Source organism: Nelumbo lutea, chromosome 5 (assembly GCF_056320005.1).
Source record: "Nelumbo lutea isolate HS-2025 chromosome 5, American lotus-T2T, whole genome shotgun sequence".
Classification (NCBI taxonomy): Eukaryota; Viridiplantae; Streptophyta; class Magnoliopsida; order Proteales; family Nelumbonaceae; genus Nelumbo; species Nelumbo lutea.
The window spans coordinates 34,788,285-34,811,570 of NC_142688.1; the positions used below are offsets into that span (position 1 = coordinate 34,788,285).

The window sequence follows — 23,286 nt, forward strand, 5'->3', positions numbered from 1 at the left end:
CCCGTAATTGGTAGAATATAAGAATGCTTAAGCGAGAAGTTTTACTTCTGCCTAAGAATTTCTTCTAGACTTCAAATCTTGAGTTAGACCATGTACCCCTAGCTTTCTCCTGCACTGTCTCCATTGCAATAAACGTCTTCTTTGTGGCCTTTAGGTTCTCATGTCTTTCTTGATAAGTTTACGTTCTCATGTCTTAGTCTGTAATATAGTGATGTTCTCACGTCTTAGTCTGTATAGTGAGTCTCATCATCAGAATAGGTAGAACTTATTCAAGTAATGATAGAACTGTATATACATGCATTACCAAAAGATGAACTACCCATACTTCTTCAGAAATAAGTTTACATGGTACTATCCAAAAATGACAAAAGAGAAACACCTAGACGTCTACATAGAAGCTGGTAATATCCATGATGCCGGAAATATCAGGTGGGAGTATCAGGTAACACGAAGGACGGACTTGGGGCCGGAGGAACAGATATATCTTCAATGATGCTTTCCAGCATGAGTATTACGTTCTTCATTGAAGGACGCAGAACAGGTTCATCTTGTATACACCATAACCCCACCTTAACCATCCTCTCTAACATCTTCATGTCAACTTCTTCATCAGGAACAAGTTTATCCAACTGTCTCTCCACAAAGCAGTTATAAACCCAGTTGGAAAGAATAATCTGTTCCGGTGAGGATGCACCAAACTCCATACATTTTCGGCAACAAACAATCTCCAATAACATGATCCCGAAGCTATACACATCAGTCTTCACTGTTATGGGTGTGTTCCTCTGCCATTCCGGTGCCAAGTACCCTCTGGTCCCTCTCACCTGAGTGAAGGTTCTGGTCTGGTCTGGCATCAACAATTTGGCCAACCCAAAATCAGATATCTTAGCAGTCCAAAAATTATCCATCAGTATGTTTTGAGGCTTTATATCGCAATGGATTATAGGGGCCTCGCACTCTTCATGCAAATAGTGGATCCCTTTAGCTATATCCAATGCAATTCCCACTCTTTCATTCCAGTAAGGATGCTGTTTAGCCTTGAATAGAAGATCTGCCAGTGATCCATTACTCATGTACTCATAAACCAGAAGCCTGTTTGAGTCTTCGGCGCAGTAGCCAAGCAATCGAACCAAATTTCGATGATGGGTTCTTCCGATTGCTCTCATCTCAGCCCGAAACTCCCGTTCTCCTTCTTCCATCATTTTCTCCAATCTCTTTACAGCGATAATTTTCTTACCTTTGTGAATACTCCCCTTGTACACAGCACCAAATGATCCCCTTCCCAACTCCTCCTTGAACCCATCGGTTGCTTTCTGGAGCTCATCGTAAGAAAACAACCGTAAGGTTAATTCCTCGTTCGGCCATAATTTCCCCATTTCTGCCATTAATCTATACCCCAGAGCACGCTGTCTATATATAAAGAATGCAGCTATTGCAAGGGAAACAAAAGAGCAAGTCAAGAAAATTAGGATTGCAACAACAATCAGGACTGTTGCACCGTTGTTACCAGTTTCAAGGTTTGCAATAGGGGTGGTTCTAACCTTAATGAATGCTGTGGTTGACTCATCAAGCTGTTCTCGTCTGACAAATCTCAGTGGAACTTCTTGTTTTTGGCAGTTTCCATCCTTAAATAGTGCAGCACCACAATAACAGTCTTCTAAACAAGACTTGCTGCAATCTTCTTTTGTCAAAGATGCATAGAAATAAGGGTTGTCTTCTCCCCACAATAGATTATCCATGGTTATAATTTCGTAGAACGCAGTTATTTTCCCCTCCCTGCCTCTGCAACATCCTTGAGTGAAGTTCCTTTGGCAGCCTTCAAACATCTGAGTGGGGTAAATGAAATCAAACCCAGGAAGACATTTGCAAACAGGTTCCATGCCTACCATCGTGCAGTAGCTGTTGAAGCCGCACAGACCTTTCACTTGACATATTTTGTCCTTGCTCAGTGCCTCCCAGACAGTAGACACCGAGGTAAATACATTGTTTCCGTCCAAGCTGTGGGAATACAACCGGAAAATGCCATCATTGTCAAGTTTTGCTCGGAAAATGGCCGTTCCATTGGTGACAGAGGACGAGCCGTTTCCGACTCTCCATGCCTCATAACCGCTGCTGTTGCCGATAGATAGATAGCCAGTACTATTAAGATATAATTGTACGTTGGAACCTTGTTCTCCGTTGGTTCCGGAAGCCCAGTAAGGATTGTCGTCGTCCTTAGGTCCAAGAACAAGGTTCCCGTCTTTCTGCATCCCAAGACGAAACCTTCCAGTCGAGTAATCTGTGTCTGAAACACTAGACAACAATTGACTCCCCATTGGAAAATATTGTCCTCCCAATAAGGTGTTGGTCGGAAACCTGAAACTTTCCCAAAGGACAGTGAAGTTGGCACTATAGAGCACAAAATTGCCGGAGTCGAGCATGGCTGCAAAGGAAACAGAGTCCGACACATTAGAAATGCGTCTCTCTTCGCCTTGCCCAGTTAGAAGAAGCAGCCCAGCATTCGTTGTTAACTGCAAAGAAGCATTTGGGGAGACTGGTGGGTCATCTCTGTTGGCTGTCCACACTACTGTATTTTCCGGCCTTCCAACCAACCAAACTGCAACCACAAAACCATTGCGTTGGGGGTGGAATCCAAGCGCAAAATGGCCTGAATGTGAGAGCCAAGGAGTGGACTGAGTGTTGGGCGAGAGCGAAGAGCCCAAGTATATCAGCTTAGTTTCTTTGGGTTGAGCTTCTACAACTACAATAATTGTAACGAGTAGAGGAAGAAGCAGAAATGGTACGAGTATTAGAGGGAGCCACGCCATTTTAGAAAGACAAGAGAGCTCTGTCTTTCCAGCTATGTGATAATATCCTAAAATGTTATGTCTCTTCTCATCGAGAGCCCGAAGTTTCCGTCAATTTACCGTGGCGAACAAGGAAATTAATTTCCATGGACTAAGACGACGTATGACAAACGACAGTAGTAGGTCTTCCGGTCTTGTAGCCAACGTATGACGAACGGGCAGTTGTAGGGTCTTCGTCTTGTGATGAAAAGAAAACTCAAAACTGGTCAAATTTGGAGGCCCGGAAAATTTTTCAATAAGATATTCAAACCCCCAAATTACATTTGTACAAGTGTCACCCCCTATTTTTTCTTTTTTTTTCATTTTACTTTTTTGCAAATCTGTATCCAAATGGTCCTCCGATTTAAGAGCCCGTTTCGGAAGGAAAGAGCTGAAGATTGAATTTGGTATTGATTAATGACTACTCGCTGGTCGGAATTCAATTCTCCTTGCCATTGAACAGCATTTTTTCTAACAACATTAATAACTCTTCTTAAAGTGACGAGAGTCAAGAGCAGAGCTCTAAATCGCATCTCATCTGGGCTACCCACTTTTCTTTCTTCTTTTTTTTATTTTCTGCTGCAGGTTAACATACAAAACTTAGTACCCAAGAAGAGAAAAGGATAACAGATCAAGAATTAACAAAGGAGAGACATGGAGATGGAGGGATGCTTGTATCCATGATCCCTTCTATCATCAATATCACATTCCTCATTGAAGGACGATGAGTAGGTTCATCTTGAATACACCAAAGTGCAATCTTAACCATCCTCTCCAGTGCTTTCATATCTACCTCTTCATCACCCACAAGCTTATCCAGCTCTCCGGCCACAAAGCAATTATAAACCCAACTAGAAAGAATAATTTCATCTGCTGACGATACATTAACCTCCATATTGTTTCTGCAACATACAATCTCCAACAGCACGATTCCGAAACTGTAAACATCGGCCTTCACTGTTATTGGGACATTCTTCTGCCACTCAGGTGCCACGTAACCTCCCGTTCCTCTGACACCTGTAAAGGTTATTGTTTGATTTGGCATCAGCAGCTTGGATAACCCGAAGTCCGAGATCTTAGCAGTCAAAAACTCATCCATCAGTACATTCTGAGGCTTTATATCACAGTGGATGATACGAGTCTCGCATTCTTCATGTAGGTAGAGAATTCCTCTGGCTATGTCTAGTGCGATTCTTATCCTTTCTCTCCAAATGGGTCGTCCTTCGGCATTGAAGAGAAGTTGCGCAAGTGAGCCGCTGCTCATGTATTCATAAACCAGAAGCCTCTTAGAGCCTTCAATGCAGAATCCAAGCAGTCTGATCAAGTTCTTATGATGTGTCCTTCCTATTGCACTCATCTCTGCTTTAAACTCCCTCTCTCCTTCATCAATCTTCTCCAGTCTCTTAACAGCGACGATTCGGTTATCTTGTGATAAGACGCCTCTATAAACTGCTCCTAAAGAGCCTCTACCCAACTCCTCCTTGAAGCCATTAGTTGCCTTCTCCAATTCTTCATAAGTGAACAGCCGCAGCGTAAACTCTTCACTCAGACCCATGTTGCCATTTTGTAGCAACCTTGTATACTGTACTTTTCGTCGTCCGTAAATAAGGAAACTGGAGATCGCAATGGCAACAAACAAGCATGTGAGAGAACCTAAACTTACCGTAACGATTAGAACCAGTCTTTTATTTCCATCTGATTCTGAGGTTCTGTTTCTGCTCTGGATGAATCCGGAGCTCACCTTGAAGAAAACTGTGCTGGACACATTTGGGTTCATTTTCAAATACCTCAAAGGAAGCTTCTGTTTCTTACAACTATCAATCTGAAACTGCGCTGCCGCACAATTACGATCATCTAAACATGACTTCTCGCAATCTTCTCTATCCTTAAACTCTGTTGAAAAAGGATGGTCCACCAAAATCAAATTCTCCACACTAATAATCTTATACTGAACCACTGTGTCTTTCAAGTCTAGGCAACCTTCTTCAGTGAAATTCCTCTCACAGCCCCGGAACCTCCGATTGGGGTCGATAAAATCAAACCCAGGAAGGCATACGCAATCATGTTTTGTGCCCACAAGGGAGCAGTAGCTATTGAAGCCACATACGCCCTTGACTTCACATGGGTCATGCAAAGCTGACCACCTGATCGTTGTATTGGCTCTACCGCCATTACCGCCGAAGTTGTGAGAATACTTCCGAAAGATCCCCTCGGGATCAAGTGTTACACGAAAGATGGTCCCGTTCCTACCGGCCGATGGGGACGATGAAGCATTGAAATCCGATATGCTTCCGAACATTAGAGTGCCATTAGGATAAAGATACAAGCTGAGATTGTAATTGTATGCAAAAGTACCGGTAGCCCAATAAGCATCAATGGGTTTAGTAGTGTTTACTGGGTAAGCAACAAGGTTTCCATCTTCCTGCATTATGAGATAAAACCTACCACTCGAGTGGTCAGTTTCCGATACACTGGAAACCAATTTATTCCGCGACAACAGAATCTGACCACCCAATATGGTGTCAGTTGGGCTGTCAAAGCTCTCCCAGATAATTTCTGAAGAATTGTTGTAGTCGTAGAGCACAAAATTCCCAGAATCTAGCATTGAAGCAAAGGAAGCGGGTTTGGAGGCATTGATGATGTGGGTCGTCTCCTCACCCTGACCGGTTCGGAGAACAAGCCACCCGTCCGTAGTAAGGTTCAGAGTAGCATCCGAGGAAACCGGTTGATCGTCTCTTTTTGCCGTCCAGACCACCGTGTTTACGGGGTCTTCCACCAACCAAATTCCGACGGAGAAGCCATTGCCTTGTTGGTAGAAGCCGAATGCAAAGCGACCGGAAGGTGAGGACCACGAGCTGGGTTGAATGGTTGGCGAGAGCGACGAGCCCAACTTTATCAAATTTGGGTTTTCATCTTGAACTCCTACAACAGCGGAAGATACTGAAAGTAGTAGAGATAGAGCAAGAATCGTAGACGCCATTAGAGACGATACAAATGAATTATTTCGAGCTTTACATGATTTTTAGTACTGCAGAGCGTTGCAATTTTCTGTAAGCCCAAGGTCGTTCTCATAGTCAACCTGTCGCAGGGTCCTGGTCCTGGTCTACAAATGGAGTCAGTTTCCAATCGCCAGGGTCAGGGTGTAAATTAAGAAGAGTTCACTTTCAACTTTTGAAAAATCAAGCAAAAGAATCCAAAGTCATTGAGCAACAAAGTCCAATTCTCTTGGGGAAAGAAGGCTAAATGGTATGACAAAAGTAAGCTTCAAATCACAGATATTAAACATGATACTCATTAGTCATCATAGTCTTGTTTTAATGTCTTTATTTTTTCATAAATTAGCGATCAACTCTCATCCCTCAATCTAAGATTTTTTTGTTCTATGGCTAGTTTGGGAAGAGCACAAATACAGATATGTACAGTACCAAATATTAAGTTTTGCACTCTATTTGCACTGCTTCCAAACTGAAACTAAATATCTCGATTTTGGACCAACTGAGTGCACGAACCCACCGGTTTTTCTTACAAAAATTAAAAAAAAAAAAGAACTCACCGGTTTATCCAGTTTCAGTGGAATTCAAAATTCTGTGGAATGCAGTCTAAATCCAAAAAAAAAAAAAAAAAAGGAAAAATGACTGTTCAGCTCATCCCAAAATTTTTAGTTCCACCATACAAGTGAAATGAATATCGACTGTAAATTCATTCTAAATCTATGGACAGGATGCAGTTTATAGGGGACTATTAGTAAACTATGGGTTAAAACCCACAGTATCAATGAAAGCACATTGTGCACGAGTCTGGCATAACCATCACGTCACTACTCCTCCAGTCCTCCTTTGGTTTTGTTTACCTGATAACTTTCAAGTCAAGCAACCGAAGCTAATAAAGTTTGGGGTCTTAAAAAAGAAAAAAAATATATATTTCACGTGAGGGTATCTATATAAATACACCACCTAGCAATTTCCATGAGAGTACATTCCTTTGAAAGTGAATTCAGGAGACTTTGAAAAAAAAAACTTTATGTGCATGCCAATTAATAAAGAAAAATCAATAAACTGTAGTTTAATTTTGTAGTGTTAAGGTAATTAATATTTTTTATTAAAATAAAATCCAAAGAAAAAAATATCACCTACCCACATATATGACTTCTCAACCGCACATCTGGAACATTATCCTGTTTTTGTATATTATCATGCATGGAGAGACATTCCTGATCCATGATTGTAGTGTTTTGTGAGTAGGTGTGGATGGAGTTCTTGTGAATAGGACATTTAGAATAGAGTCGAGTGAAAAAAAAAAAAACTTCTAACCTTGAATAACCCATCCAACCTTAGCCAAATTCATTCCAATCCACCACAAATTCTGTTAGATTAATCTTAGGTGGGCTTGAATTGAAAAGTTTAGGCTTTTACCTTGGTATTGTTACAGGCCTGTCTTAGGATTGGGCTTTAAAACCTGACCTAACCCATAAACTTATACCTCTGCTACTTTATTACATGGAATTAATAGGACTAAATGATGTGAGAGAGAAAAAGGGATTTCATAAAGGAAGGGAGAGAATACAAATAGTCAAATATTGACAATTTGGGAAAGTCATGATGGACTTTATTGCGGATAGAATTAAGAGTTAAAAGGGGATTTTTTTTGTGACTTTTATTTTTAATTTTAAAATAAAAAAGCCATATGTGTTATGATTTGGGGATGAAGAAGTCAAGGTTTTATAAACAGGATCACACATGTGGAACCGTTTTGGACATGGTTTTCAAAACTGGACCAGACCAAATGGTCAGGCCAGAAAAACCGGGAACTGGTCAGGTGATTAGTTTCGGTTTTTTCTAAAACTAGAAATTTGCCCAAAACCATTGATTTTGGTCAGCAAATTGGTGACCCGGGAGGTTAATCGTTCGAATGGTTTTAACCGATTTTTATTTTTTATTTTTTTATTTTTTGTCAAAACGGGCTGAATGTTCAATTCTAACGGTTAGACAGTTCGATCTAGTAACCGGACCCTTGACTGTTTTGGTCTCCGGATCATTTTTAAAACCACGATTTTGGAGACTGGCTCCCGGTTGAATAGTTTGACCGTCTGATTTGAATAAGCGGCTTGTTCTGATTAAAAACTAATTCAAATTAAAAACTAGCCAAAAATCATTATTCAGGTCAATGGTCAACAGGACCTTGACCAAAACTAAAACCAAGAATGGTTTTAGGGTGAAACAAAACTGGTTGCCTAACTGTTCCTGAATCAACCGGTCCAACCATCCAGTATGGTCTGGTTTTCAAAACCATGGAACAAGTAATCCCACTAGATGGGGTCTATAGGTCTTATGAAACCTCCGAGTTAGGCAAACTAGTGGTGGCCCCGTTTGACATCATTTCACGGGAACATTTTGGGAGTTCTCGATGTTTCCGTGGAGCAAAAACTTGTTTGGAAAGGAATAACAAGAAGAAACATTCTGTTCTAAATTGAAAACAGCCCTGCAGAAACGCATCTATAATCTATAATATATAGTATCTATAAAAGCATGAATAGATGTGGTTGACTTCTGAAATTTTCACTAGACTTAAATGTCGTGTCTCTAAGGTTTGAATTGAAGAAAAATCAATGGTAAAAATGTAATTTTGCTTTTTCATTTAATGCTTATTAGGAAATGATTTTTCTTTATCATTTAATGCTTATCACCTATAATAAAAATGACAGTTTTACTCTTTAGGTTTCCTTAATGATCAAATTTTACCTTTCCACTCATTACCCCCCATAAATTCATTCCTCCATATTCCATGTCCATATACTTATCAACATACTTATATAGCCATATTGAAAATGACAATTTCATCCATTGGTGTGATAAGTTTTGGGCGCTGTTTGGTTCATTAGAATAGGGCTCTGGAATCAAAATTGGAATGGGCTATTCCAATTCCATTGTTGGTTGGGTAGAATTGGAATCCCAATCTCATTCTTACTGGAATAGTATTTTTCCATTTGAGGGAATGGTCATTTCCTGTCCCTCCCTTGGAAATGAAATGTCATTCTTACTGATTCCAATTTCCATTTTCATTCCAGTTTCGATTCTAAAGGATTTTAATTTCGATTCTAACTACAAACCAAACGGACCCTTAATTTCCTTCTATATCATATATGAGTCTCATTCGAATAACACTTGATTTTTTTTAAAGCCCTTTAGGATAACACATTTTTTTTATTGAACCTGATATTATAAAAGAAATAAAGTACAAAACAGAAGTAGATTGACACCTACGCCATTGAGGCGGACCCAAGATGTCCTCTCTCATAAGCAAGAGCACTTGTGAGGGAGGACTACTTACATAATTTCGTACAAGCTTGCTTTTAAAATTCCAAATAAACTAATACATATTCATGCGTCCATATATCCATAGTTTGGCACTCCCTTATTTGTCACCGATCATCACATTTTACAGTTCTTAAAAAAAATAGGGTTGTCAATCGTATGTGTGTAAATGGATCAAATTCCAATTGTAACAAGCAATATCTAAATTCGAATTCAATTAGAAACTTCAATATCTACATTTGATTTGATATCTAACATATATTAAAAATCAATGTTCGATTAAATATTTGAATAATTTATTCAATTTATATTTGACTGACTAATTATTTTAGATATATAATTAAAAATATATATAAAATAAATATTTTATTGATATAAAGTATATAAATTATATAATTTAAATATTATATATAAGTTATATAAAATGTTTAAGTATTTTATATATTATATATAAAAACTAAATAATTGGTCAAATTCAGATATTTATCAAATCAAATCAAGTCATATCTGAATTCGATTAAATTACTAAAATGGTATGAATAGGATATCTGAATTTGATTGATTATGGTATTAATTATCCGAATTCAATTCTATTATGTCCAATCTCAAATTAGAAATTAGATGTGGAATGCTATCGACACTTAATGGGTTGGGTCTGATGTGATGGACCTGATGGACCCAAACCAATTAGGTCAATTTTGGTTCCAAGAACCAGAAATGATGGGTCAGTTTTGGTTCTTAATATATTGTCCCAATTATTATCGATTTGGAACCAATTCTACTCACAAGCCGATGCAGACTCGACTTGAGCTATATATATAGCATGTTTATTTTTCTTCAGTGCCATCAAATCAAACCTAATTGTCCCAAGAACCAACCAGTTTTAGATAGAATTGGACCCGAACCATTGATTGCCCTAAATGCCCATTTGAATGACAATTATTCTCTTTTTCCTACACCTATATTCTATTGATTTGTAAATGACACTAAAATCTGAATTTGATTATATTATAATATATATATATATATTGATTTAAGTATATAACATTTATCTAATTATATATAATTTAAAATATATTATATAATATTATATATATATATATATATTTATATATGGTAAATTTAAATGTTTATATTTATATTAGTTTATTGTATATATAAGATTTTAAAATTTTCCTTTTTAAAAATTTTGAAGTAGAAACAAATTAATATTTTACCTACTAGGTTGTTCCTATCCTATGTAAAAAGTATATGATACAATTTCATTTGTGGAAGTTCAGACTTAAAACTCATCTATGTAATGATGTTCAACTTTTTTGTATGGGCTTCAATTCAAGCCTTTAAAACATTAATCACTCAATTTTGAAACCTATCAAATAAACAATAGAATTGCTTCAACTTTGGTAGTTCTTTAATTCTCTTCAAAGAGATGTTAATGTATATTTTTTGGGACACCTATTATGCCTAGAATAGGCAAGTTTAAAAAATTTATATCCCACTAATTACAGATGTCAAGGTTCACACATATGTGTTTGCTATAACCGAACCCACCAAACTTATAACGTTGGTTATGATTTTATAATTAACATTCATCATAGTTGGTTATGATTTCCCATTAGATACTACACCCTTTTTCCCATTGCCGTTAATGAACTTCCTTTATTTATTTGGTGCATCATTGAAGAACAAAGCATACCATGATCTCTTTATACCTAACTTTCAATACTGTTGCAGCTCGGATTAGTCGAGGGTAATGAGGTAAATTCACTCCCAAGTTTTGAAGGCAGGCCGAAGGCTTTGAGGACTTTGAAGAGGATAATCCAAGGCCAAAAACTGGAGGCCGAGGTAAAGTGCTCCCCTCTAAGTACGGTAGAAGCCAAGGACTATAGGTCATCATCTCGGTAACGAGGTTCTTGGAGATCTGAGGTTCTACAAAATAAGAGGTGTCAGAGGCCTCAAGTGGAAACCCAAGGCAGAAGCTCCGACAGTCAAGTTAGTACGAGGTGTGAGGTATGAGGAGGTGTAGACGAGGCCTTAATGGTAGTCCTCGGATGCACTGGGTCCCCAGGAGCAAATGCTAAGGAAGCGAGGCAGATGCTGGGATGAGAGAGTTGTATCAGAATTCTGGGATCTCCATCCCTTGTCAAGGGAGAGTTATCTCATATTTACACTTGAGCGAGTTGGAGGCAGGTAGAGATGAAAGCATCAAATGAGGCTCATACAAAGTCAGGCAACAGGTCCTTGCAAGTACACCTAACTACTCTACTGTTGGATTCGTATGAAGGCAGTAGGACTTCCCCCTACTGTAGCTAGTGATGTCAGGCATTAGTGGGTTTGGCCTCCCAGTCCGTAATGGGCTGAGCCAAGCTAGCCCACATCACTTACCCCCCACTCCCAGGTCGAAGTGAGGTCTTGGCTTAGGTTAGTATTGGAAATGATAGTCGGGGTAGGGACTCAGCTTCGATCGTCGGGAGTAGCAATCGCTTTGCCTTTGGATTCATCAGTCGAGGGGTATCCTATAATGGCATCACTTTTCACTTCATGTGCGTCTTTCCTCCTCATCGGTTCGGAGATGCATGTGGCGTAGATGCCTCGGGTTAGCAGGGACAGCCCATATCACATACGGTCAGGCCACATTAGGGGTCTACAAAGTGGAGGACGGTCACCCTAATAGGCATGTGTTTTCTAGGTTGACCGGTCCACCCGGTGGCTCACGAAGGGAACACCCCGCAGTTTTCCCTGCGGGTTGCGGCGGGTGAGCATCGCGGTTCACCTAGCATCATTTCGTCTTCTGAGAGCATGTACTGAGAGGTGCAGTATAGCTGGTCTACAGAAGTAAAGGGTTTCCATGACCGTCGGATCCGTAGTGATTTGAGTCATTGCTTGGTCATCGTTTTGTCTTCCGAGGACAAGCGCCAGGTGGTGCATCATGGTTGGATGGTGGAAGTGGAGGTGCCTCAACCATCGGATCCAACGAGATATGGGTCATCCATTTTCCTTTAAATAGGGGCCCTGGTCGTGACATTCCCCGTCATTTGAACTTAGACACCCTTGTTATCGAGTGAACTCAACTCCCAAGCTCTCGATCTTTCAGGACTTTCCTAGGTTCTCCATCCTTCAAGACACCCTGTCTTCATCTTCTTCACTGTCTACGTAATTCACTATGTCGTTCTCAGACTCAGACTCCTTCCCCCCTCTCCTCCTTAGGATCTTTGGCCATAGCTCCTCATTCGACGGGAGGTAGCCATGCTGAGAGAGAGGGTAGCCTTGGGGGGTGCCAAGGGAAGCCATCGGGGCAATAACTCTCCCCATGAAAGCATAGCTTCGGAATCGCAGAGGGAGACCGAAGGGCCTCCTCTCTCTGAGGAGGAAGATGTTGTAGAGATCGTCGTTGGACCGGTGGGAGGGAGTGTTGCCTGAAGGGTAACTGACGCTGGTGTCCCACGCTCAGAGTTTGACATCTCCTTGGATGTGGGCCAGGTCAAATCCCTAGCAAGGAGATTCCACATACCCCGGTCCTACGATCTTAGGGTCCCCGATGTAGGTGATCAACCATGGACCCATGAAGAGGGAGAAATTTGTGTCTACCAACATTTTTTAGTGTTTGGCCTTAGGTTTCCCCTCCCTTAATCTCAGAGTTACTGGAGTGGTACAATATCACTATTAGTCAACTTGTCTCCAATGCCCTTAGAACCATTGTAGCAATGCTAGTGTGGGCTCGACTTCGGGGTATGGAGTTGACAATAAAGATATTCCGCACAATGTTCATGCCGAGGGAGCACACTTTTGAGGCCAACATGTATTACTTCCACCCTTAGAGAGGGAAGTTGGTGCATAACCCCTCATCCGTCCATGTGTGGAAGGACAAGTTCTTTTTAATCTCCTGCCCCAAAGGCTGGATGTCCAAATCCGACTGGGGAGAGGCCTGCATAGTCATCAAGAGATGTCCCCCTCCGCTCCGAGATGAAGAGGTTGTAGTCGTAGCTCATCTTAGCACACCTTCAATGCCTTTGCCTTGTTATACTAATTGTTTTCTTTTGTTGTTTGCAAAAGTTCCATTAGATTCCAAGCAACACTTGCTTGAGAAGACCCGGATGAAGTAGGCCAGGAAGGTCGGAGGACAGACATTGAAGTGGCCCGACGAAGAAGTTGCCCCTTATCATGGCAAAGGGGGGAAATCAGCAAGTTCCCGCCAAGGGGAAGCAGCCAATGGTGGCACTCCAAGAGCTTGCTGATGGGGTGAAGAGGCCCTCAAAGGGGGTGAAGAAGACATTAGAGGTGTCGAAGAAGCCAACCGAGGGAGTCGAGGTGCTGAAGAGGCCCACGAATGGGCCGAGGCAGGCCGGAAGAGGCCTGCCATAGATACGCCGAGGGAGGAGCCCTCGAGAAAGGTGGCCAATGTGGATCGCCAGGCGGAGGAAGTAGCAAGGAGGTCCATGCCCGGGGAGCACCCATCTGGTCCACTTCAGTTCTGCCATCAGTACAGGGGCTCCCCGAGAGAGCCAAGGGGGCAATAAAATCTTCCATCCATAGTGGCAGCTCCGAGAAGGGGACTCCATCCAGGACGAGGGGTAAGTGAGGTGACTTTTCCGAGGGACCACTACCAGTTTGCTACAAAGTGACCCCAAGGCCATCTACAACGAGGGCCTGGACCACCTAGCCGAGGTAAGACATACACTTTTTGTATGTTTTTAGTATTTCCTTCTCTTCCTACTCTTTCATTCACAAACTGGTTCTGTTGTAAGCTTGCCTGCACTTCATCGGTTTGGGGGACCAAACAAGGCTGGCGATGCCCCGCATCAATAAGGTGGAGAAGGATAAAAAGTCTACCAAGGAGAAACTCCAAAAGGAATGAGAAAAGTTCCAGAAGACAGTTGCCACTGCCGAGGAGAAATACCAAAAGTTTAGGAAGGCATTCTTGGATGAGCAGTCAGTTCGGGAGTGCCTCGAAATTCAACTGAAGGAGGCGCAACAAGGTCTTAACAAGGAACAGGTGGAAAGAGTCCATCTAGAGAGCATTGTCTCTGAGGCGGAGAGGCAAAGAGGTAGACAGTCGAGGCTGAAAGACAGGCTTTCGAGGTAAAGTGGTGGAGGCGTACAAGAAGTCCTCTGACTATTAGGATACACTTACAGAATATGCATCGGCCTCCTACCTCGATGGAATCAAAGACACAAAGAAGGCACTCCTGAAGGTTATGTCGGATTTTGACGTTAAGGGGCTACAAATAATCCCAGATGCACCCAGCAAAGCTTGGCCTGTCAATGACTCCACTCTTCCTGCCAATGGCGAAGCCTAGGCGTGGATCTCCCCCCCCCCTTTTCTTTTTGTTTAGCTGTTGTTCTTATTGTTTTTTTCGGTAAATGTACATATACTTGGCCTATGAGGCTTTCAAAAACTTTTTTCGTAAAGGCAACACAGGAAATTAATGATGAATGAAGCCATTTTTTGCATGCATTGTGCCTTGTGTGTGTTGTGTCTTTCTCCTTTCTCTTCTTTTTTTGTTTTTTCTTCTTCTTTGAGAGGTCCTTGCCCCTCCGAAAAACAGGACCACAACACACAAAACATGCACGGTTGGCTCATAGTATACATAGTTTGTTTGCACACCCGCTTTAAGTAATTAAGGCATTGGGAGCCAAGTTGGGGCCACACATTGGTAGTGAGGCTCGCCCAACTCTAGAATTCCTTAAGTGTCAACTAAGGCAAGGCCAAGGTGACCTGGCACCATAGCCGAGGTCATTGGCCAAGGTATATTGTCGAGGTACTTAGGAGGACAAGGAGCCGAGGTGGGGTAGCACTATCAGGGTGCAGTTCACCTTGCTTGTTTCTCGCCAAGTGTTTCCTTAGGGGAGGCCAAGGCACTCCACTGGCGAAGCAGGGGGCACGAGTCGAAGAGAACAATCGAGGTAGTCGGTGTCGCTATTTTTATTACGCTATGTATAGGTAGCCAAGGGGTTCACCATACTCTACAAAGGTGATGAGACGTGTAAGGCCTCTTTTGCCCTGGCATGCCGAGGGGGCCACCATCCATCGAGGAGGTGATGAGGCGTAAAAGGCCTCGCTCGCCCTGGTATGTATGCTTTTGTCGAGGTGCTCATCCTAGGGTCATCATAGTCTTTCGCATCAGTCCATACCGAGGGCTCATCTCTCGGAGGAGGGTTTCACACGTCGGTAGGTCACAAAGCCGTGGGTTTTTTAGAAATTAGGACACACATTCATTCAACATCTAGGGCGAAGAGGAACTTTTTACTTTATTCATTCATCACTTACCATAGGCAACTACATTCAATGAAAGTACATTCGGAGGTTCTCCAAGTTCCATGTCTGGGGGACGGGTCTTCCATCCAAGTGTTCCAAGTGAAATGTTCCGGGGCCGAGAACTCGCTTGACTTTATAGGGGACTTCACAGTTGGGGCCCAGCTTTCCTACTTCAGGTTTGGGGACCCTGACCTTTCTGAGGATGAGGTCCCCTTCTCGGAAGAGTCTTTCCTTTACTTTCAAGTTGTAGTAGCGGGCCACGCATTGCTGGTAGGCAACTACCCTGATCTCCGCCAACTCCTGGACTTCTTCCAACAGATCCAGGTTGGATCTAAGGGCTTCATTGTAGGCTTCGACTCCAAGCATTAGTTGACTGATCTCTGCTGGGATCACTGCTTCGATACCGTAAGTCAGGCCGAAGGGAGCTCCTCCCATGGTCGTCTGAGGTGTGGTTCGATATGCCCAGAGTTCGTTGTTCAGTTCGTCGGCCCATTTTAGTCTGTCTAAGATGCTTCTATGGTTGACATCGGCTAGGCCATTTGTTTGGGTGTAGCCCACTAAGTTGTACTACTGTTTGATGTCAAAAGAGGCACACCATTCTCGAAACTTGGTGTCATCGAACTGCTTTCCGTTGTCAGTGACTAAAATGTGAGGGAGGCTGAAGTGATAGATGATGTTTTTTTCCAGAAGAAGCTCTGGATTGCCCAAGCTATGATAGTAGCTAAGGGCTCGCCTTCGACCCACTTCGTGAAGTAGTCCATAGCAACCACAAGGTACATCTTGCCCCCTATTGCATGTGGGAAAGGGCCAAGGAGGTCCATTCCCTATATAGCGAAGGGCTAGGGGCTGCTAATGGTTGAAAGGGTTGTCACTGGCTGATGGCATATGTTGGCATGCCTCTGCATTGATCGCATCTTTGCACAAGTTTGGTTACGTCTTTCTGAAGTGTTGGCCAAAAATATCCTTGCCTCAACGTCTTCTATGCGAGGGCCCTACCGCCGAGGTGGTTTCCGCAGATGCCTTCATGAATTTCTTTAAACACGTATTCCCCCTCCTCGGGGCAAAGGCATCAGAGTTAAGGTAGGGTAAAGGATCTTCTATATAATTTTCCTTTAAGCAAGGTATAGTGGGTTGCCTAACATCGGAATCGTCTAGCTTTGTTCCTGTCGTCGAGCAACTGTTCCGTAAGGAGGAAGTTGATGATGGGGTCCATCCAGGATAACTTGGTCTCTATTGGTAGTACTTGAGCTTCTTCAATGGTCAGCCAAGGTAGCTTCTCCACGCGAACCGTGCAGTCAAAGACCACGCTTGAAGTGCTTTTCAGCTTGGATAGGGCATCGGCCCTCGTGTTTTTGGCTCACGGAATTTGTTGCAGGGTAAAGCACTAAAAATGGTGGGCTAGATCTTTGACTTTGGTGAGATACTTGGACATGCTTTGCTCTCTGGCTTCATACTTGTCGTTCACCTGGTTGACCGCCAACTAAGAGTCGCTAAAGGCTTTGACATGTGAGGAGCCAGGGTCCTTTTATAGTTGCAATCCGACAAGGAGGGCCTTGTACTCGGATTCATGGTTGGATGCTGGGAAGGGGAACCTCAACGCGCATTCGATGGTTGAGTTGTCTGGGGTGAGAAGGATAAGGCCAGTGCCACTTCCTTTGGCATTGGATGACCCATCTACAAAAAGCTTCCAAGCAAGGGGAGCATCTCTAGTTGGGCACCTTTCTTCCGGATCATCTTTACGGTCCCGGGGGAGAGCTCGGTTGAAGGTGCACTATGTCATAAAATCTGCAAGGGCTTGTGCTTTGATGGTGGGCCTCAGTTGGTACCATATGTCAGATTTGAAAAGCTCGATGACCCATTTGATCTGACACCCCGAGGTCTCAGGCTTAATGAGGGCAACTCTAAGGGGTTGATTTGTCAACACCATGATGGCATGAGCTTGGAAGTATGGCCTAAGCTTTATGGCTGAAACCACAAGAGCGAAGGCTAGTTTCTCTACTTCGGAGTATCTGGTTTTGGCATCGTACAGTACCTTGCTGACATAGTATATCGATTTTTGTGCTCCATCTTCTTTGATCAGTACTAAGCTGACTGCATCCTCCCCGACTGATAAGTACAGGTATAGGGTCTCTCCTTGGACCAGGTGGGCCAGGAGGGGAGGTGTGGCGAGGTACTCCTTGACCTCGTCGAAAGCTCACTGGCATTCCTCCGTCCATTGGAAGCCTTTTATTTTCTTGATGGCTCAAAAGAAGGGAAGACATCGGTTAGCTAACTTTGACATGAAGCGATTGAGCACCACCACACAGCCAGTGAGCTTCTGGGTTTCCTTCACCGATCGAGGAGGTGCCATGTCCAATATGGCATGTATCTTCTCAAGGTTGGCATTGATGCCTTGTTGAGTGATGATAAAGCCTAAAAACTTACCTGAAGTGATGTCAAAAGCACACTAGTTGGGTTTAACTACATATTAAACTTTCGTAAAGTGTCGAAGCTCTTGGCTAGGTCTGAGGTGTGGGCCTTGACTTTCAGGATCTTTACCACCATAGAATATACATAGGCTTCACCGTTCCTCTCCATTTAAGCTCGAAGGGCATCACCTTTTAGCAATATGTACCATGTTCGATGATGAACGAGGTCTTCTCTTCATCTTTGGGATACATCCTTATTTGATTGTATCCAGATAAGGCATCCATAATGCTAAGCAATTCATATCATGTAGTGGCATCACCAAGATGGTCTATTCTTGGCAAAGGAAAGCGGTCCTTAGGGCAGATTCGGTTAAGGTCTGTAAAGTCAATACAGATTCGTTATTTCTCATTAGCTTTCTTAACCAAAACCACATTCGACAGCTTGTTAAGATAATATACCTCTCAGATGAATCTAGCATTGAGTAGCTTGTCAACTTCCTCTCCTATGGCCATCCATCGCTCCGGTGCAAAGTTTCTCTTCTTCTACCAAACCGGCCTGGAGCTCGGGTCCACACAACCTATGAGCAATGACCGAACGGTCAATTCCGAGCACGTCAGCGGCAGACCAAGCGAAGACGTCGGTGTTAGTTTTGAGGAAACTTACCAGTTCAGATAGGCGCTCTAGGGAAGGTTGGACCCGACACAGACTTTTCGGGCTCATCCTCATCCAAGGGAACCGAGACGAGGTCCTCGACTGGTTGGCCTCGGCTCGCCGGCTCCTCCCTAAGGTCGATGCCCTCAAGTGGCAATGATTCTTTGTTCTTGCCCTTCAACGCCGTCACATAGCACTGACTGGCAATATTCTGATCCCCCTGAATGACTCTAACACCATGCTCGGTTGAGAATTTAATGGCGAGGTGGTATGACATGGTGGCTTGCAGCGCGTGAAGGGTCGATCTCCCCATGATTGCGTTGTAGGGGAAGCCAATCCTCATGACAAGGAACTCCGTCATCCTCGTCACCTATCGAAGCTCGGTTCCTACCGTGATTGGTAGGGTGCTTTCCTTCCGACTTAACGACATTGCTGGAGAACCCAACCAGCAGGACTTCAGCCAGTTGAAGATGCTCTGGCGCTATCTTCATCTTTTCAAAGGCTTCGTAGAAGACGATGCTTGTCGAGGAGTCACTGTCGACGAGAATCCTTTTGACCAAGAAGTTAGCTACTACGGCCGAAATCACCAACACGTCGTCATGGGGGATTGTAATCCCATTAAGGTCCCCGTCCGTAAAGGAGAGGTCCTCGTGCTACTTTGACCCTCGAACATTCAACTGCCTAGTGTAGGCCATGCGAGCAGAAGTCGAGGCTCCACCCGAGGCCGGGCCCCAGACAAAGATGTCGATGACTCTGGCAACTTGTTGATGCTGCTACTACTGTTGTTGTTGATGCTGGGAGGACAAAGCACTAGCTTCACCTCTGATGAACTGCTTCAAGTATCACGACAGATGCGGGACTCTATTTCATTCTTCAACTCATAACAGTCCTCGGTGTCATGGCCGACAATGCGGTGAAACTTTTAGTACTTTTTGGGGTTCCCCCTCTTGGGGTTCCTCTTCATCTTTTTTGGCTACTTCACGAACTTCTCATTGTCTATATGCATCATGATCTGGGTCCGAGAGGAGTTGAGTGGCGTATACTGGCTATAAGTCATGATCAAGGATGATAGCTTCCTGTTATCTTCGTCGCCATCACTGCGGCGATCTTCATTCTTTCTTTTCTTTCTACGAGCTCGTTGTTGCATTCGGTCTTCTCCTGGTGCTCCCCGGCCAAAACCTCCATGGCCACAATGTACTTTTGGGCCTTTTTAAGAAATTATAACTTTGTCTTCGGTAGGGTCTTGGCGACCGAACACTTGAGGGCGGAGCCAGCTCAGAGTCAGTTGATGGTGGCATGCATTAAGACCATGGGGTCAAGGTCCCTAACCTCGAGCTCTTCTACTTTTTGGGGTTTCCCCTCTTGGGGTTCCTCTTCATCTTTTATGGCCACTTCATGAACTTCTCCTCGCCTATATGCATCAGGACCTGGATCCGAGAAGAGTTGAGTGTATACTGGTTGTAAGTCATGGTTAAGGCCAACGGCTTCCTGTTATCTTTGTCGCCATCTCTACAGCGATCTTCATTCTTTCTTTTCTTTCTGAAGGGCTCGCCGTTGCGTTCGGTCTCCTCCTAGTAGTCCCCAGCCGAAGCCTCCATGGTCGCAATGTACTTTTGTGGCTTTTTGAGGAATTATAGCTTCGTCTTCGGCAATATCTTGGCGACCGAACACTTGAGGGTGGAGCCAACTCAGAGTCCATTGATGGCGTTATGCATTGAGACCATGGGGTCGAGGAGGTCCCTAACCTCGAGTTCTTCTTTTTTAAATTGGTCAATGTAAGATAGCAAGCTCTTGCCTGGCTTCTATTTAATGGACATGAGCGAGACGACGCTCTTCTAACATCACTTGCTGCTGATGAAGCAGGCGAGGAACATACTAGCGAACTACTCCCACGAACTGATTGACCTTAGGGAGAGGTTGGAGAACCAGTGGTGTGCAGCCCCCTTTAAGGTGGCCTAGAAAGTTCAGCACGTCAAGGCATCGGAATACCCATAGAGTATCATGAGTGCTCAGAAACTTTCTAGGTGGTCGTTAGGATTCGAGCAGTCGTCGTACATCTCCAAAGTAGGAGCCTTGAAGTGTGGGGGGAGAGGCTCCGAAATGATCTCCGAGGTGAATGAGTCCATGCGGCTGGCGGAGTTGTTGTGACTAGTTGAGGCGTCAGATTGGCTCTCCTTGATTTGGCAAAGCTTGTCTTTGATGGCCCCAAGCTCGGCTCGCAACTCGCCAAGCCCCGGGTCGGTGGGGGCGTGGGCTCCACTTTTGTCTTCACAAACTCGGTGGGTATCAGCTCAGATTCTTGAGTACTCTGAAGCTGGGTCATGTGCTCCTTTTCAGGTGCGATGATTGTCCAGAACATCCCGGAGGTCCAAGATAAGAGGTGGAGGTGTGACATCAGGTCTCGCCCCGAGAGTGAACTCTGGGGCGGCCGAAGTGTCTGCCATTGTCCCTAGGAACCTCCCTCTGGTGGTAGTAATGCTACTCTGAAGACTGTGATTGTCTTTGAATCGAGCGGGCACTTCTTCCCTTCGGCTGGGAAGTCGAACATTCCTCCGAGGTGAACTAGGGGGTCAGTTATTGCCCGACTTCAATTGCTCGACCAGCAAGTCGTTGTCTTGGCCGAGGGCTAGGGGCTCGACGTGCTCGCATCGGCCCTAATCCTTTGATAGCCCAGCGAAGCGGTTGCCTCAAGAGGGACCTCCTGCTCGAGGGCATAATTCTTCCATGCACTGAGCAAGGTAGTCCAAATGATCAAGGACACCCTGAAATTGCTCGTAGGTGACCAAGTTTTGGTTATTCCTGGTTCTTCACACCATGGCTTTCGAACTTAGGAGGGCTTAGAAATTATATATGTTTTTTTTTATTTTTTAAGGAATCATCTTAGCAATGGTTCCCACAGGATGGCGCCAATTGTTGCAGCTCGGATTAGCCAAGGGCAATGAGGTATTTTCACTCCCAAGTTTTGAAGGCATGTCGAAGGCTTTGAGGACTCTAAAGAGGGTAAGTCGAGGCCGAAGACTGTAGACCGAGAAGAGGTGCTCCCTTCTAAGTATGGTAGAAGTCAAGGATTGCAAGTCGTTAACTCAGTAATGAGGTTCCTAGAGATTTGAGGTTCTGCAAAATAAGAGGTGTCAGAGGCCTCAATTAGAAACCCGAGGCGGAAGCTCCGACGCTCAAGTTAGTACGAGACGTGGCCCCAACGATAGTCCTTGGATGCACTGGGTCCCCAGGAGTAAACACTAAAAGACATAAAATGTTCAAGAGAATTAACTAACAAGCCATGTTAATACTTCTTATAACCAATATGGACCAACTCAAAGAAGGCATACGCAATGCTGAAACAAAAGGTTACCTAGAATATGGGTAAAAATCAAAAGAAGGTACAAAACAAAAATAAAGAACAAAAAAAAAAGAACCATAAAAATAAATAAAAAAAAAATGTTGAAGTGAGCAACTCACCTCTTTGTGGCCTTTTGACATACACTTGGTGATGAAGTAGGTTGAAGAAGATATTGCTGAAATATTTGACTTGACAAACCTTGAGCGAGATGAACCTCTCTTGTGGTCGATTGATTTAGTTAGAGGGAACACTTGACTCGAGCTCCCCTTAAACCCCTCTTGCTTCTCTTTTCTTCTTGGGATTTCTCAGCCCTAGACTTGACTATTTTCGTTTTTTCTTGTGGTAGATGGAAAGAGGATGGGGGAAAATGTGGTTTCGGTTATGAGAAGGGTGAGAAGGTGATGATGATGTTGAATTTCGGTTATGACAGATCTTAGGGTTTTTGTTTTTGGAGGGAGGAAGAAGATAATGAGAGAGATGGAGAGAGCTTGGTTCATTAATGGAAGAAGGAGTTCGGTGGCTAGAGGGAAGGGGGAATGGAGAGAAAGAGAGAATGAAGGAAGTGTGAGTTTAGTCATGGAGGAAGAAGGTGGAGAGAGAGAAAGGAGATGGATGTGGAGGTAGGGGAGAAGGAAGATGAGAATGAGATAGCGGAGAAGAGTTTCATCAATCGCTGGCCATGGAGATTGGAGGAAGAAGAGAGGAAGAAGATGAGAGGGAGAGTTCGGCCAAAGCTTGAGAGAGTCAAGACCCTTGTTAGGTTCATTCAATTCGGTTTTATCTAGGTTTCTTTTCCTTTGGGTTATCTTTTTATTTGTTTTCATGTAAAACTAAATAAAGATGGTTTCCTTCAGGTCAGTTCAGTTGGGGGCGGTTTAATTCCATTAGAATTGAATTAGGTTTAGTTTAATTAGGCTTGGACTGAAAAGGGGAGGTTTAGTTAGGGTTTCTCTTGGGATATCCATAGGGTTTGGAAAGGATGGAGGGTTTAGATGTTTTGATCCTAATCTAAGAGATGGGAGGGCTGCCACATTGGTCTTTTCCCTTTTAACAGAATTTAATGGCTTGGGAACAACTCCCCTCCCCTTGTCCCCTTTCCTTTAATGCCTAGAATGGGGGAGTTTTAAATTTAAAAATTGAATTTGAGGGGGAATGGATAGGTGGCAGCTAGAGTTTTGGGTATGGAAGTGAGGGTTAGGCCAATCCTCGGGTGGAGAAACAAGGGGACTCAAATCTAGGGCTAGGATTGATTCTAGGTTTAGTGAAGGCTTTGGGGTGATTTCCAAAAATGTGAAGGGACTTGAGTGAAAAACAAAAGGGAGGTTTTCGCAATGAGAGGGCAGGTCCAAGGGGTGTAATGTACATGATTCAAGGGGTGTGTCAGAGTGAGACATCATGATTCGGAGTGTGTTGAGCAATATGGGTTGTCGAATCAGGATTTTTCTTGATAGAAGAGTAAAATGGTAATTTTGGGTCTAAAAATGGAAGAGGGTT

The 23,286-nt window shown here is 43.5% G+C and overlaps 3 protein-coding genes across 5 annotated transcripts; all 3 read right to left on the reverse strand.

Annotated features, from left to right (window-relative positions):
* Positions 1-300: 300 nt before the first annotated feature.
* LOC148851633 (G-type lectin S-receptor-like serine/threonine-protein kinase LECRK2) lies at positions 301-2,875 on the reverse strand. Its single transcript, XM_088943199.1, has one exon. The coding sequence runs from the start codon at positions 2,805-2,807 to the stop codon at positions 426-428; it is 2,382 nt and encodes a 793-aa protein (XP_088799325.1). The 5' UTR covers positions 2,808-2,875; the 3' UTR covers positions 301-425.
* Positions 2,876-3,253: 378 nt separating this feature from the next.
* Positions 3,254-22,575, reverse strand: LOC148851634 (G-type lectin S-receptor-like serine/threonine-protein kinase LECRK1). Of its 3 annotated transcripts, XM_088943202.1 has the most exons (3): positions 21,912-22,545; positions 5,841-5,928; positions 3,254-5,747 (listed from the first exon to the last, which is right to left on the reverse strand). In XM_088943202.1, the coding sequence occupies exon 3, from the start codon at positions 5,428-5,430 to the stop codon at positions 3,457-3,459; it is 1,974 nt and encodes a 657-aa protein (XP_088799328.1). In that variant the 5' UTR covers positions 5,431-5,747; positions 5,841-5,928; positions 21,912-22,545; the 3' UTR covers positions 3,254-3,456. The 3 variants fall into 3 exon arrangements, with proteins under 3 accessions (XP_088799328.1, XP_088799327.1, XP_088799326.1); XM_088943201.1 differs by having other exon boundaries at positions 3,254-5,923; positions 21,912-22,575; XM_088943200.1 differs by having other exon boundaries at positions 3,254-5,928; positions 21,912-22,575.
* Positions 15,420-15,827, reverse strand: LOC148851635 (uncharacterized). Its single transcript, XM_088945696.1, has one exon. The coding sequence runs from the start codon at positions 15,825-15,827 to the stop codon at positions 15,420-15,422; it is 408 nt and encodes a 135-aa protein (XP_088801822.1).
* Positions 22,576-23,286: the final 711 nt, after the last annotated feature.